General features: G+C 45.3%; 1 protein-coding gene across 6 annotated transcripts in view; it reads right to left on the bottom strand.

Annotated features, from left to right (window-relative positions):
- Positions 1–16,281, bottom strand: part of mier2 (mesoderm induction early response 1, family member 2) — a 41,578-nt gene that overhangs the window by 10,123 nt on the left and 15,174 nt on the right. For all 6 annotated transcript variants that reach the window (XM_015971406.3, XM_015971407.3, XM_015971409.3 and 3 more), the window contains exons 4-6: positions 3,394–3,498; positions 3,124–3,226; positions 669–748 (exon numbers count right to left, since the gene is read on the bottom strand). In XM_015971406.3, the coding sequence (XP_015826892.3) occupies positions 669–748; positions 3,124–3,226; positions 3,394–3,498 (288 nt within the window). The remainder of the gene's footprint in view (positions 1–668; positions 749–3,123; positions 3,227–3,393; positions 3,499–16,281) is intronic.

Here is a 16,281-nt window from a genome sequence, read left to right as displayed (position 1 = left end):
AACTGCCACAAATCTGTTCTGCGTGGTTGGTATTCAAATGAAACACAGAGTCCTGCCAGATGCAAAAACCAGCACTGAGTTAGTGTCACTTTTAAAGAAATTATTAGTATCAAATACTTTCAATGTAAAATCCATTTTAAATTGAGGATAGGATGAATCTCAGCCTCTCAATATCTTTGCATTTTATCATAGTGATGATCCACATTTCTTAATTCCTTAAAAAGCATGAATATAAAGGAATTTTAGCCTTGTTATTTGATTTTACTCAAATTTTACTAACTTTTACATGAGCTGTCTTTACTGAACACAAAGTCAATTTTGTGACAATAAATTATCTTGAATCTTGAATTTAATGAAAGCCATGACTCAGGAAAGCCTCATGTCTGATCATCCTCCAATAAAGCACATTTCTGCTCTTTTAAAGCGTGTTAGAGCAACACGATCTCTAGACTACAGAAGGTTTGAAGATAAATGCTTCTGACAAATAACAGAACATTCCATCAGATGTCTGTGGAATGTTTGCGTCCTTCATACAGAGGAGGAAGGAGTCTGTTATCATAAATAGTAAAGGGTGAACTTTAGTATCCCAAACAAAATACCACAGAAGAAAGGCCTTGTCACTGAATATAGTGACAAAGGATCAGTCATTGTGAAATAATCTCACCCACCTTGTGCTCTTCATTGGAGGGAATAGAAGCATCATCAGAGTCCTCATCTGATGAACTGACAGACGTAGCTTTATCTCCATCTGAAAGAGACAAAACATGCAGAAAGTACAGGCAGAGATCAGATGTACACTCAATGGCCACTGTATTGGGTACACCTGTCCAAATGCTCAACACAAATTACTAATCAGCCAATCACATGGTGGCAATTCAATGCATTTAGGCATGTTGACATGGTCAAGACAGTCTGCTGCAGTTATAACCGAGTTTCAGAAAGGGGAAGAAAGGTGATTGAAGTGACTTTGAACGTGGCATGGTTGTTGGTGCCAGACGGGCTGGTCTGAGTATTTCAGAAACTGCTGATCTTCTGGGATTGTCAAACACAACCATCTCTAGGGTTTACGGAGAATGGTCTGAAAAAGGAAAAACATCCAGTGAGCGGCAGCTCTGTGGGTGAAATACCTTGTTGATGCCAGAGGTCAGGGGAGAATGACCAGACTGGTTTGAGTTGGTAGAAAGGCAACAGTAACTCAAATAACCATTCGTTACAACCAACGTATGCAGGAGAGCATCTCTGAATGCACAACACGTTGAACCTTGAGGCAGATGGGCTACAGCAGCAGAAGACCACACCAGGATCCACTCCTGTTAGCTAAGATCAGGAAACTGAGGCTACATTTGGTGCAGGTTAACCAAAATTGGTCAACTGAAGATTGGAAAAATGTTGCCTGGTCTGATGAGTCTCTATTACTGCTGTGACATCTGGATGGTAGGATCAGAATTTGGCAATAAGCAACATGAAAGCATGGATCTATCCTGCCTTCTATCAACGGTTAATGCTGGTGGTGGTGGTGTAATGGTGTGGGGGGCATTTTCTTGACACACTCTGGGCCCCTGAGTACTAATTAATCATTGTTGCAACGCCGCAGCCAACCTGAGTATTGTTGCTGATGAAGTCCATCCCTTTATGACCACAGTGTACCCATCTTCTGATGGCTACTTCCAGCAGGATAATCCGCCATGTCATAAAGCTCCAATCATCTCAGACTGGTTTCTTGAACATGACAATGAGTTCACTGTATTCAAATGGCCTCCACAGTCACCAGATCTCAATCCAATAGAGTACCTTTGGGATGTGGTGGAACAGGAGCTTCGCATCATGGATGTGCAGTCGGCAAATCTGCAGCAACTGCCTGACGCTGTCATGTCAATATGGACCAAAATCTTTGAGAAATGTTTTCAGTATATTGTTGAATTTATTCCACAAAGGATTATAGGAGTTCTGAAGGCAGAAGGGGGGTCCAACCCGGTACTAGCAAGGTGCACCTTGCCTAAGTCACACCCATCTACTTCCGGACCATGGGTCCCTGGACTAACGAAAAATTGAATGCAAATCAACGGGGCTAAAAACGCTATTTTCTAATTCTGCTTGTTATGTGCCATGGATTTCACATGATGCCTGTGAATTTTAAAGGTGCATTTTGATACCAAAAACGTGTTTATTTTCGAATGGGGGGAAAACGTTATTTTAGGTTTTGTGTGAAAATAAGTCCAGGACTACAAATGCGCTTCACGAAAGTGAGGTCATCGAACCCGACACGGGAAAGAACAGAGGGAAAATGGCTGTAAGTTCAGCAAACTTGAAATCCTTCCTACTGGAGGAAAAAAAGCCACCATTAATCTGGCCATGTGGTAAGTAGCAGGTAAGCTAGAGGAGATGAGATTCTGTGGTGACGTTACATATATGCGACGTCTGATTTGTAGTCATGCTAACTACAAACTTTTACAAGCTGATAAATCTCCAAAGTACATGACTGGTGTGGTCAAAACACACATTATTAGTTTTCATTTAAATTGCAGTACGACATATGTGCGATCCAGGGCATAAGGCAAAGCGGACTAGAAAATAGCTCTTTTAGCCTCACTGACTTGCATTAGGTTGTTTGTTCTTCCAGGGACCCATGAGCCAACCGGAAAGGGAGGACACTTAGGCTCCCTATTATGACAGAGCTTTTTTCCCACATGTTTGAAATGGCTTTGGCATCAACTTTGAAAGATTCAGACTTGGGGTCTTCTTGGAGACATGAGCAAATAACAGCACATAAGTCATTTATTTAAAAAAAATAATATATGCCTTCATCTTTGATGGTTTATAGCAAACTGCCTCCATTTCCACAGTGATGGATTCGTCAAGTTGTTCATAGCTCTGATTTGTCCTAGCGCTGTCCAATTACGTGCAGAAACAGTAAAAAAAAAACAACTGTAGATACCTCCCCTACGACTGAGCTCTAGTTGCAAGACTACACTATATAGTCTGGCTTGCCAGGCTAGTAACTACCAATAATCTAATGAGGAAAAAAAAAGAGTCCATCACACATTTATTAACACCTTCTATAAATGTGAAATGGGTGCTTTTTTTAATGTAATTTATTTATGTGTTAATTTAGAAATCTTTTACCTTGGAGGCAGCAAAGCACATCTGAGGTGTCTGAGGAGGTGAGATCATAGGCTGACACTTCTTTTTCTTTCTCCCCATGAAACAGATCCTTAGTTATCTGATCCTGTGAATCAGGGAAAAAACACAGGAGATGATGGTCTAAATTCAGCAGAACAAAGTAAAAATATGTACATATAAATGTGCTTTACATGTGTAATTATCAACTTTATATTTCTGGCTGATTCAAACCTGTAAACATAAGCAAGGCCATTGTCATGTGTTGACTCTTACCTTGTCCTGTGGTAAGCTGGTGGTTATAAAACATGTTTCCTTCTCTGGATCTGATACTGTGTAGCCATACAAAGCCAGCAGCTCCTCCAGGGGAAGGTCACTGGCCTACAAACAATTTAAAAAGACAAACAATAGATAAAGGGACACGAGAGAGGAAGCAGAGAGAGCAGACCGAGACAGGTTTGAATTCTTTTCCATGTTTTTGAAGATAAGAACTTGGGTATGATATATCTAGTTTACATGGTGTTTTATATAAAAATACATAGTAATTGTGGTACTGAAGGATTACAGTCTGGTGGTTTTACACAAGAGAACAAAGGCTAAATTGGTTTGGACACAAAAATGAAAGGTTAAGAACTCGATCAAAGACACAAGACAGACATATTTTTATGTCTTACTAATGTTTCAGAAATGTCCAGTTTAAGTCTTAAATAGTTTGACATGAGAGACTCATTGAAATCAACTCAATATGAATGAAGCAATGCCAATTTTATGTTTCATGCAAGACATACAAGACTGTTAAGCCACGCCTAGTATATGTTTGATCACAGCTTCTTTGAAAGACATGCCACCTGCATCACAATGTTCATGTTAAAATGGTTGGTTAGTAATGTGATAGGGCAAAGCTGGTTTTGTTCTCTTGAGAAACATACGTGATGGGTTAGGGTAGTGCAGTTACAACTGAATGTAATCATTTTATGAAATAATATCCAGTAGAGTGGAGAGATATAATCTAGTTTTTGGTGCACTGTGTTGCAAACACAAATGATTCTGGATGGATTTTAAAATCATGAAGAATAACTATCTTATTGTAATTAACAACACCATGTTGAGGAATGATTAAGGTGGAATGATGAAGCGGGGAGGTGCAGCACCTGTCATGGGGAGCACATGACGGAGTGCAACATTAATCAGGTTATTCCAATGAAACAAAGGTGAATAAAGCTTCATCATTTACAAATAGGAAGAAAATTGTCCAGGATAAGATAAAAAGTACTAAATTTAGCACCATTAATGGAAACTTCATGAAGAGGGGGAAATGTCAACCCCTTAAACGTAAAAATTTTAGATTCAAACATCAAAGAATTTAAATGAGGAAATATCAGAATATTCTTTTATTTTATTATTTATTTATTTTTATTATGACTTAACTAGATTGTTGTGTCGGTGGGCAAGACACTTCACCCTTCCTAAATGGTAAATGGCCTGTATTTGATATAGCACCTTCTAGAGTCCAAGAACCCCCCAAGGTGCTTTACAACACAATCAGTCATTCACACACACATTCACACGCTGGTGGGGATGAGCTACATTGTAGCCACAGCTGCCCTGGGGCGCACTGACAGAGGCAAGGCTGCCGAGCACTAGCGCCAGCGGTCCCTCCAACAACCGGCAGCAGGCAAGGTGGGTTAAGTGTCTTGCCCAAGGGCAAAATTACAGCGACAAACTGAGCGGGGCTCGAACCTGCAACCTTCCAATTAATGCATTTAACTCCTGTTTCCCCTTGCCTGCTGGTGGTAGTCAGAGTGCCATGTCTCGGTGGACTCACCTCTTGTCAGTTCACCCTAAGGCAGCTGGGGCTACAATGTAGCTCATCATCACAAGTGTGCGAATGTATGTGAATGGGTGAAATACTTTAGTGTCCTCAGACTCAGAAAGGCGTCGTCGTCGACTTCCTCCGCTTATCCGCGTCCGGGTCGCGGGGTCAGCATCCCAACTAAAGAGCTCCAGACCGTCCTCTCCCCGGCCTTCTACACCAGCTCCTCCGGCAGGACCCCAACGAGTTCCCGAACCAGATTGGAGATGTAACCTCTCCAATGTGTCCTGGGTCGACCCGGGGGCCTCTTGCCGGCAGGACATGCCTGAAACACCTCCCCAGGGAGGCGTCCAGGAGGCATCCTGACCAGATGCCCAAACCACCTCAACTGGCTCCTTTCGATCCGGAGGAGCAGCGGTTCTACACTGAGTCCCTCCTGAATGTTCGAGCTCCTCACCCTATCTCTAAGGCTGAGCCCGGCCACCCTACGGAGGAAACTCATTTCGGCCGCTTATATCCGCGATCTCGTTCTTTTGGTCATTACCCAAAGCTCATGACCATAGGTGAGGACTGGGACGTAGATCGACCGGTAGATTGAGAGCCTGGCTTTTTGGCTCAGCTCCCTCTTCACCATGACAGATCGGCTCAGCGTCCGCATCACTGCAGACGCTGAACCAATCCGCCTGCCGATCTCCCGGTCCCTCCTACCCTCACTCGTGAACAAGACCCCGAGATACTTAAACTCCTCCACTTGAGGTAGGGCCTCTCCCCCGACCCGGAGTTGGCAAGCCACCCTTTTCCGGTCGAGAACCATGGTCTCAGATTTGGAGGTGCTGATCCTCATCCCAGCCGCGAACCTACCCAGCAAGAGCTGAAGGTCAGAGCTGGATGAAGCTAGGAGGACCACATCATCAGCAAAAAGCAGAGACAAGATTCTCCTGCCACCAAACTAGACATACTCCACACCACGGCTGCGCCTAGAAATTCTGTCCATAAAGGTAATGAACAGAACCGGTGACAAAGGGCAGCCCTGGCGGAGTCCAACCCTCACCGGGAACGGGTCCGACTTACTACCGGCTATGCGGACCAAACTCACGCTCCTCTGGTTAAGGGACTGAATGGCCCTTAACAGAAAGCCACCCAACCAATATTCCTGGAGCGTCCCCCACAGGGTGCCCCTGGGGACAAAGTCATAAGCCTTCTCCAAATCCACAAAACACATGTGGATTGGTTGGGCAAACTCTCATGCCCCCTCCATCACCCTTGCAAGGGTATAGAGCTGGTCCACAGTTCCACGGCCAGGAAGAAAACTTGCTCCTCCTCAATCTGAGATTCAACTAGCGATCGGACCCTCCTCTCCAGTACCTTGGAGTAGACCTTTCCAGGGAGGCTGAGGAGTGTGATCCCCCTATAGTTGGAACACACCCTCAGGTCACCCTTCTTAAAGATGGGGACCACCACCCCGGTCTGCCACTCCACAGGAACTGCCCCCAATGACCATGCAATGTTGCAGAGATGTGTCAACCATAACAGCCCTACAACATCCATAGCCTTGAGATACCCGGGACGAACCTCATCCGCCCCCGGGGCTCCGCCGCTGTGTAGTTGTTTGACTACCTCAGCAACTTCTGCCCCCGAGATTGGACAGTCCATCCCCAGGTCTCTGGTTCCTCCTCGGAATGCGCATAGGTGGGATTGAGGAGCTCCTCAAAGTACTCCTTCCACCGTCCGACTATAGCCTCAGTTGACGTCAGCATCTCCCAATCCCCACTGTAAACAGTGTGAGCGAGTTGCTGCCTTCCTCTCCTGAGGTGCCGGACAGTTTGCCAGAACCTCTTTGGAGCCGATCGATAGTCTTTCTCCATGGCCTCACCAAACTCCTCCCACACCCGAGATTTTGCCTCGGCAACTGCCACTGCTGCACCCCGCTTAGCTATCCGGTACCTGTCTGCTGCCTCCGGAGACCCACAGACCAGCCACGCCCTGTAGGCCTCCTTCTTCAGCCTGACGGCTCCCCGAACCTCTGGTGTCCACCAGCGGGTACGGGGGTTGCCACCACAACTGGCACCGGCCACCTTGCGACCACAGCTAGCAACAACCACCTCAACAATCGCAGAGTGGAAGTCTGGGAACAGTCCCAGTCCATATTAGATCTCACATTCGGCCTGGAGACGAGTCCGCGGGTGGCAACACCCCCCACCCCCACCACTCTCCCAATGGGGAGGGCCAACTGAGGGTTGACGATTCGTAAAAATGCCAGGGCTGAATTTTGGTCCCAGTCCACCCCTGTTGGTGTGTTTAAAGCTTCAAACCTGTCATCAATTTTATTCCACTCCACGTCTGTCTTTACTTAGTAGTTTAAAGACTAAACCCCATGATGTAAGAATTGCTAAATTCATCTGTTTTTTTGTAAAGTATACCAGCTTCTTTAGGGCTCAGGAGAGGCCAGTCAATGCTGCCCTGAGGGCTGTGGTGTTTCCTGATCAGAAGATTATATCCCTGACTTTCAGCCTCTCTGATGTTAACCATTTTTCTGATTTGATCAGGTGGTGGAGGTTTCAACACCTATACAGTGGTGAAAAAAAGTATTTAGTCAGCCTCCAATTGTGCCAATTTTCCCACTTAAAAAGGTGAGAGAGGCCTATAATTTTCATCATGGGTACACCTCAACTATAGCTAGTTTTACAGGAGCACTCCTCAGCCTAAAACAGCTCTGTACAGCGAGGTTCGAGTCAGCCTGTCTGAGTGTAGTTTTGTTCCCATGCCAGCTCCGTGACAAGGGGGTGCGGCCCTCGTAGGACCGGGGGAAGGAAGGGGGGAGCCACGGCACTCGCAGGGTGGGGGGTGGGTGGGGTTGCGTGATTTTTACTCATGACAAAATAACATGAGGTGATCAGTAACTTGTAGGTAACTTGTATGCTTCACAAAAACACAACTCAGCACAAAAATGGTGGTGTTGCTGGACATTTTGCCTAGTTTTATGGATTTTGGTCCTTCTCTGAACCAGGAAATGGATGCAGGCAGTGATATTGAAGGAAGAAAAAAAAAAAGGGGGGGGGGGGGGAATGCAGACCTGCAGAGATCTGGGACCACAGTTACAAAGGCTACCATCAGTATGTTTATGTTTATTTATTTGGCAGACACTTTTATCCAAAGCGACTTACAATTAATAACCTATAGGGCATGTTGTGATCTGTGGAGGAAACCGGAGTACCCGGAGGAAACCCACGCATGCATGGGAAGAACACGTAACTCCACGCAGAAGAGCCGCAGCCGAGTTTCGAACCTGCAACACACTATGCCACTAGGGACTCAAATCCTGCAGTGCCTGTGTTCCCCTAGCCAGACCAGCCAGACCCATGCTTTCTTACAGGAAGCATTGGGTCTGGGAACTCTCCCATCCAAATAACCCCACCCCCGGAGAATTCTAACTGAGCCAATCAGCACTGAGTAGCATATGTCACAACGCTGAGTTTGTCATAAACATGGCGTCTGTAGCGGAGTTTTCTGCTGTTCTTTCCTCTGTTCAAAGTGACTTGAATGTATTTAAAACCAGAAGTTGGTAATAAAACTGAATGTCATGTTTAATTTGTCTCCAACAGCAGCTGAATGTCATTCTCCTTCAGATAATCCTGACTAATGCTCTATGATGCCTTTAGGCCTCAGATAATTAATCAATCAAATCAAAGATACTTTATTAATCCCAGAGGGAAATTAAGAGTTTCAGTACACACAATTCAGAGATCAGACATACATGGGCAAGACACATGACAAGAATTGGTGACTGTGGTCATTCGCAACCCTGAGTCACGCTACCTTAATAGAGATAAGAGGGGTTACATGAAGATTAGTTCAGGTGGAGGGGAAAAAAAGGCACTTCAGAGTTACCCTCCCACCAGGAGGGCAGCTTTGCTCTGCAAAAAAACACCTCAAACATATATGCAACCGACTTCAGACAACAAAACATAAGTGTCCACTAGGTGGGGTGGTGGGTTGGGACTATCCCTACTTCAGTTCCTGCAGCCATGATAAGCAGCGCATATCACCTCAGTGTGTATGGGGGGAGAAGCATTGAGGGTTGGAGGGTTGCAGTGACCCTGGAATGTTTCAGCGGTCTTCCCACAGTCCTGCCCAGGCTGTGAAAGGATACAGAGTTGAGCTGCCATAGCGACGGTACATTCCACTATCTTCTGAGGGGGGAGTTTTCGTTGGAGCCTTGCTGGCTCAAGGGCGCCTGATTCCGATTAGAAATTGTTTTGGGGCCAGACAGAGATAATTTCCTCTCTGTCTTAGTTTGTTGGTCCTCAACCTCTCAAAATCCCAATAATGGACATTAATCTATCCCAATCCGTGCTGATTCGTCCACTCTCTCCTTGATGGCATCCATCTTTTGTGCCAAAGAATGAATCTCCGCCAAAGTCCCAAGCTTACGATTCATCGCGACAATTATTTGAGTCTGTGAATTCACAGTGCGGTGTAAACCATCTCTGAGCTCCGGGATCAGGCCAATATTCCTCAACAGCTCGTTAATTTTCCTGTAAGCCAGGTAGCCTCCAAGGCCAATGAGCAGGAAACCTGACACCAACACCACAAATATCCACACATCTTCAGAATCTTCCACAGACAGCTGAGAAAGACAGATCAAGTTCCACTGTTTCCAGGAGTCCATGATGTGTCCAACTGGGTCTGTCCCGGCGGGGCATCCGGGAGCCCCTTCTCTCGTTATAATCGTTGAAAAATTTTTTATCAATCGCATTGAGAGACCAACTGACAAGATCCATTTAAGTGAATTTCAGTTTCCAGTAAAATGCAGAAGCAGCCATGCACCCAGCACACACAGACAGACAAAGGCCTTGAGGATAAGATATGGAGGAGAGGAGGAAAAAAGCGTCTGCACCCTCCAAGAGCCGGAGGAAGAACGTTCATGATGGGAATACATTTGATTAATAAGTTAATAAATAGTACAAGGGAATTCATGATAAAAAGGTTCAAATGATTTAGGATTTGAAAACTGATAAAAGTGAGCCATCCCTGATTAAAACAATCTTTGTTATATTGTCTGTGTGAAATGTGATAAAGTGAGCGCTCTTAACTCAGTCTCAGAGCTATCACAGATGCGGTTCCGTTTTCTCCATTGGACCACCGCTCGGTGTGTTTACACTTTACATTTAGGCAAAACACGATAATAAACAGATCATGAACAAGCCAATTTGCTTTATACATTCGTGCCTTGGAGAACACTTGTCTTCGTAAGTATCGATTTGTTTGGGACATTTTTGTGTGTGTGTTAACCAGCTCAGTGACCCAGTGGTATAAGTGTCCGCCCTGGGGCTGGGAGATCAAGGTTCAAATCCTGGTCGGGCCATATCAAAATCTTGGGACCCAACACCTCCTCGCTTGACACTCAGCATTAAGGGGTTGGCTTGGGGGGTTGACCCACCAAATGGTTCCTGAACGCGGCTGTGTCTGGAGCTCCCGCTTGACAGGAATGGGTCAAATGCAGAAAACAAATTTCACACACCAGTGTGTGGCAACTAGTGGGACTTAAGTTTTACTTAGTTGATAAAATATAAGCAGTGTGAGCATACACATGCTGAGTTAGGCTAATTGCTAAGCACAACGCCAAGATGTCTGTTGAAGTCAGTAATGTATTTTTTCTGGTTTTGTTTATTGTAGGTACGGTGATAAAACATCTAGAAAGATCTTCATTTAAGAAAAGCAGGCCTTGGGTGAAGATCCTTGTGTTTGTTTTAGTTGTTTGCTGGCTAGCTACACACAGCTACATGCTCTAAGAACAGCAGATCCTCACTACACAAGGAAAATTCCTAAATATTCACAAGCTGAGCCAAATAAAATTAAAATAACTCAAAAACTAAACCTCAGATCTGTCATGTTTTGGTATTTTGAGAGAGAGGAGATGAAGCCGAAGAGTTTGATGGGTAATATGTGTATGGTATGTTAAAGGTAGGTCACTATGAAGTAAAAACCGATTCCGATATTACATTTTAAGGCCAATATCGGCAGACCAATAATATCGGACATCCCTAAATATATTGGATATTTGTTAGTGACCAAATACTTATTTTCCACCATAATTTGCAAATAAATACTTAAAAAGTCACACGGCGTGATTTTCTGGATGTTTTTTCTCATTTTGTCTCTCATTGTTGGAATGATGAAAATTACTGGCCTCTCATCTACACAACTGGAGGCTGACTAAATACTTTTTTGTCCCACTGTACCTATCTAGCCCTGCAGACACCGTAAAAAAGACTGCTAATTTACTTGTTTACATCCCTCAAGTTAGTATCTCCTCAATGAGTTTTGCTTAATAAAACTGAGTTTGAAGATAAATTCTGGACCTGGACATTCTCGCATTTCATGTGAACTCACCTGAACAAATACAACCCTGTCCTGACCCGACACTCTGAAGTGACTGGTTGTCCACCTACAAACCAGTTATAGTCGCTACACGGATAGTAGTGTTGACACCATAAATGGAGGGGAAAACGTTGTATAATTTTAAGGCATGAATATTAGAATTCTGTTGCCAAACTTTTCTCCTCTAACCTCCTCTTTTCCACCTTTGTCCTGTCTGCGATCCTCTTCAGTAGTGTCCCTGCTACCATCTCCTATGATCGCCAGACTCTTTTGTCCTTCCTTTCATTCACAATTGCCCAAGATGCACCGAGAACGAACCTCCCTGTTTGTTTATCTGAGTCGCGCACTGGCCCAGAGCCAAACGACAATTCCAACCAGGGCGCCTCCAGCGATGTTTATCCGGTCCCAGGAAAACGTCGGAGGAAAAGAGGTATACGAGCAGGAATCCAGGTGAGAATAAGACTTCTCTTAAAGTGTGGTTTATCTAGTAAACATCAGCGTGATCTTCTAGCTTCTTGTCCTTTGTTTGGCGACTTGAGCACCACTTCCACATTCCCGCCAGGCCGCGTTGTGGCGCGGTTTCTCCGTCCAAGTTTTTTAAGGTCGGTTTATCCTCGTTCCTCAGTGGATTCTCTTCCTGTTCCCTCCATAAGTGTTTTTTATAAACACAGTGGATCTAACCCTGCTAATTTACGTTCACTAACTTCAGCTGTTTCTGTAGTTTCTGATTCTTCCACCTCACTCAGCATGGCTCTATTAAATACCCACTCTGTTAACAATAAGTCCTTCCTGCTCAATGATTTAATTCTCTCTAAAAACCTGGATTTTCTGTTTCTGACTGAAGTTTGGCAGCAAACATCTGATTATTCTGGTCTCATTGAACTCTGCCCGAGTGGTTCTTCTTTTCTTAGCCAGCCCCGGGGTTCTGGTCGTGGTGGAGGCCTAGCTGTTGTTTTCAGAGACCATCTTCCATGTAGCTCTACAACCTCTGGTCACTTTGCTTCCTTTGAACTGCAGCTGATTAAAGTCGGACGTTCTACTGTGCTGTGGTTTATCGTCCACCTGGTCCAAACGGTGCTTTCCTTCAGGAGTTTAGTGACTTTCTATCCTCCACTGTGAAACTGTCCAGACTGGTGATTGTGGGTGACTTTAACATCTACGTTGATGATCCCTCTGATCACTTTGCCATGAATTTCTCCAGCCTTATGGACTCCTTCAGCTTTACCCAGCATGTTTCTGGCCCCACACACACCAGGGGGCCCACTCTAGTCTAGACCTTGTTTTTTTCCCTGAGTCTAAATGCTGACAGTGTTTGTCCTGAGGACGTTTATTTTTCAGATCACCATTGCATTTTCTTTAACTTGTCAGTTTCTGCGTCCCCACCTCCTGCTCGCCGTATGGTTAGTTCTCGTTTTCTTAATGAGAGCACAGCTAGCAATTTTTCTGCTGCTTTTGATCCACCCTGTTCTTCTGATAACAACCCAGATTCCTTAACTTCTCAGTTTAACAAGCCCTGCCTCTCCATTCTGGACAACATCTGTCCTGTCAGAACCAGATCAGTTCCTGCAGTGAACCCTACTCCCTGGTTTAATGACCGCTTTTGCAGCCTAAAGCGCCAATGCAGAAAAATTGAGCACTTGTGGAAGGAAACCCATCTCCACGTCCATCTGCTGCACCTAAAGGATCTTCTGACATCCTTTAACTCTGCAGTCAGAGATGCTAGGGTTTCCTATTTTTCCAACCTGGTGTCTCAGAGCAAAGAGAACCCCAAGGTGCTGTTTAACACCATCAGCAGCATCATCTCTCCTGCCTCTCTTACAGCCTCCATCCACTCTGTTGCAGACTGTGAGAACTTTCTGTCTTTCTTTGTGGACAAAGTCAATAAGGTTAGATCTAGCATCTCTCCTTCAGCCTGATCGCTGCCTCTCCCGACTCCAACCAGGCCCATCATCCTAGATAGCTTTGCTCCTGTTTCTTTGCCTGAGTTAACCAAACTAGTTAACTCTATGAAGATCTCTGCATGCCCCCTAGACATCTTACCCTCATCTTTGTTTAAATGTGCTTTTCAGTCCATCGGTCCCAGCGTGCTCTCTATAATTAATGCTTCTCTGGTTTCTGGTCAGGTCCCTGCTTACTTTAAGAATGCTGTAATCCACCCGCTTCTTAAAAAACGGAGTCTTGATGCCTCTCTCCATAGCAGCTTCAGACCCATCTCTAAACTTCCGTTCATCTCCAAGATCTTGGAAAAGGTTGTGGCTAAATAACTCACAGCTGCTCTTGATGAACATAACATCTATGATTGCTTACAGTCAGGTTTTCGTAGAGCTCATTCTACCTGAAACAGCTCTTCTTAGGGTCTCTAATGACCTTTTGACTCACAGTGATGCAGGGGACTGTCCTGTTCTGGTCCTGCTGGACCTGACTGCAGCCTTTGACACTGTTGACCATCACCTGCTACTGGAGGGGCTGAGATACTGGGTAGGCCTATCAGGGACTGCTCTGGAGTGGTTCTCCTCCTATCTTTCTGAGAGCTCCTTTTCTGTGGCCATCTCCAAGTTTAGGTCCTCCACCACCTCCCTTACCCATGGCATCCCACAAGGTTCTGTGCTGGGGCCTCTGCTCTTCCTCCTCTATCTGCTACCTCTTCAGCACATCCTGAGCTCCTTCAAAGGAATCTCCTATCATCTTTATGCAGATGACATCCAACTGTGCATCTCCTTTAAGCCCCATGAGATGTCTAAGCTGCAGCTGTTACACACCTGCTTAGACTCTATCAAAACCTGGATGGCTGGGAGCTTTCTACAGCTGAATCAAGATATAACTGAGATGCTCATCTGTGCCCCAGAAAAGCTGGTTCCCAAAGTCAGAGACTCTCTTGGTCAGCTTGCTTCCCACACCAAACCTTCCGTCAGGAATCTTTGTGTGACCTTTGACCCAGCTCTCACCCTGGATTCTTATGTCAGTTCTCTTGTTCGCTCTTCCTTCTTCCATCTCAGGAACATTGCTAAGCTGAGTCCCATTCTATCCTGCTCTGAACTTGAGCCCATTATCCACACCTTCATCTCCTCACGCTTAGACTACTGTAACTCTCTTTTCATGTGTCTGAGCAGAACCTCCCTGAACCGTCTACAGGTGGTTCAGAATGCCTGTGCTCGGCTTCTGACCAAGTCCTCCAAACACACCCACATCACCCCACTTCTCCTCCAGCTTCATTGGCTGCCAGTCAACTTCAGGGTTCATTGTAAGATCCTGGTTCTGGTCTATAGAGCCTTACATGGACAAGCACCATCTTACATTGGTGATCTTCTCAGTCCCTACACCCCCAGCAGGTCCCTGAGGTCTAGTGATCAAAGCCTACTGGTTGTGCAGAGCACCAGGCTAAAGACCAAAGGCGACAGATCATTTGCTGCTGTGGCCCCCAGACTCTGGAACTCTCTCCCCCTGAGCCTGAGATCAGTGGACTCAGTGGACTCCTTTAAAAAGCAGCTGAAAACTCACTTGTTCAAGCTGCCTTTTGTATGACCTTCTTCACCCCTCTCTGTTTATTCTGCTCTCCCCACCTATTCCACCTTCCTCAGGATCCACTGATTTCCCTCTTTCCTGTTCACTCTCTCTCTTTCTTAACATTTTTTAAAATCACAATTGTCCATTTTTTGCCCATTTTAAATATATTTTTAACCATTTTCTAAATTCTTTTTTATATTTTTACAATTTTTGTTTTTGTGAAGCGCCTCGTGATTTTTATCATGAGGCACTATAGAAATGATATCTTTCTTTCTTCTTTCTCAGCAAATGAGAATGGAGTCACAAGCAGGGCACGGTGTGTACCTCCTCTGAGTGGCAAAGAATATACTGTAGTGACAATTTTGCACTGTGTTCAAATAAAGACGGTTTTGTCTGTCAAGTTGGTCATATAAATTAGTGTCCAACCGCTCTGCTGAAGTATGACAGCTCAAATTTCAACATATGTCCTATCAGCAAACAGCAAAGATGGGGATTTGTGGCGTCAACAAGTCATAGCCATGCCATGTTTTTCTTCAGCTCAGCAACTAAACCAGGTGATATCAATCAGCACAGTGAGTGAACCTGGTTCAGTTACTGAACAGAACAGAACAAAAAGACGGCGTGAAGATGAGTTGTCGATGCCACAATTCCCATCTCTGGCAAACAGCTTTGAGTGAAAGAAGAGGGACTGCCCTTTCCCAATCAACTAGGGGGCAGAAGTTCCCCAGTTTGCAAACACTGTTCAGTGCACATGTCGAAGACAAAGAGCTGAGTCCTACCACTCTGCTAGAGCTCTTCCTTAAAGGTATTAAGGGCCAGCCATCTTGCAGCAAACCTTCCTCTCTTTCACATATACGCTATGTCCCTGTGGGTCGAGCATACCGTCGCCATGAGTTACCAACTGTAGTTTTGGGTCAAGCCACATGTGTTGACCTCCGTTGTGCAGACTATGGTGAAAGCCAATGCAGCGGTTGTGTTGAGGAAGGAAATTCAGATGTGGTTAATGAAGGGAGTTATTCGAGCGGTACCCGCCAACTTGGTTTGTACAGCCGCTACTATGTCATTGCGAAAAAAGGGGCCCGGAGTTCTCCTATATGCCTACCCAAAGGTGGAATTAATCCATAATGTGTTGTGTACACAATGAGCCTGTCCCTGATTATGGTGGCCCCTCTGTGGACCACGATGTTCAGGAACCCAGAGGTAATCAGTCTAATGGCGGCCCTGCCCTGGCGGCTCCCCATCAGACGTGACCTTCTGTCTTAAGCTTGGTTTAGGCTTGACGCATCCGCGAGGTTCGCACGGCAAAATTGCGTCATTTTAACAACCACGCCCCTCCACTGCGCCTCCGCACGGCCCAGAATTTCCGCACTGTGCACCTAGGAAATTTTCTAACCACGCGGATGGTCGGACGCGGAAAAACATGGCGGACTGGCAAGAACTAGTGTGGCAGAGGTTCGTAAATACAG

This window comes from Nothobranchius furzeri, chromosome 8 (assembly GCF_043380555.1).
Source record: "Nothobranchius furzeri strain GRZ-AD chromosome 8, NfurGRZ-RIMD1, whole genome shotgun sequence".
NCBI classification, from domain to species: domain Eukaryota; kingdom Metazoa; phylum Chordata; class Actinopteri; order Cyprinodontiformes; family Nothobranchiidae; genus Nothobranchius; species Nothobranchius furzeri.
This window is presented reverse-complemented; position numbering and strand designations above follow the sequence as displayed.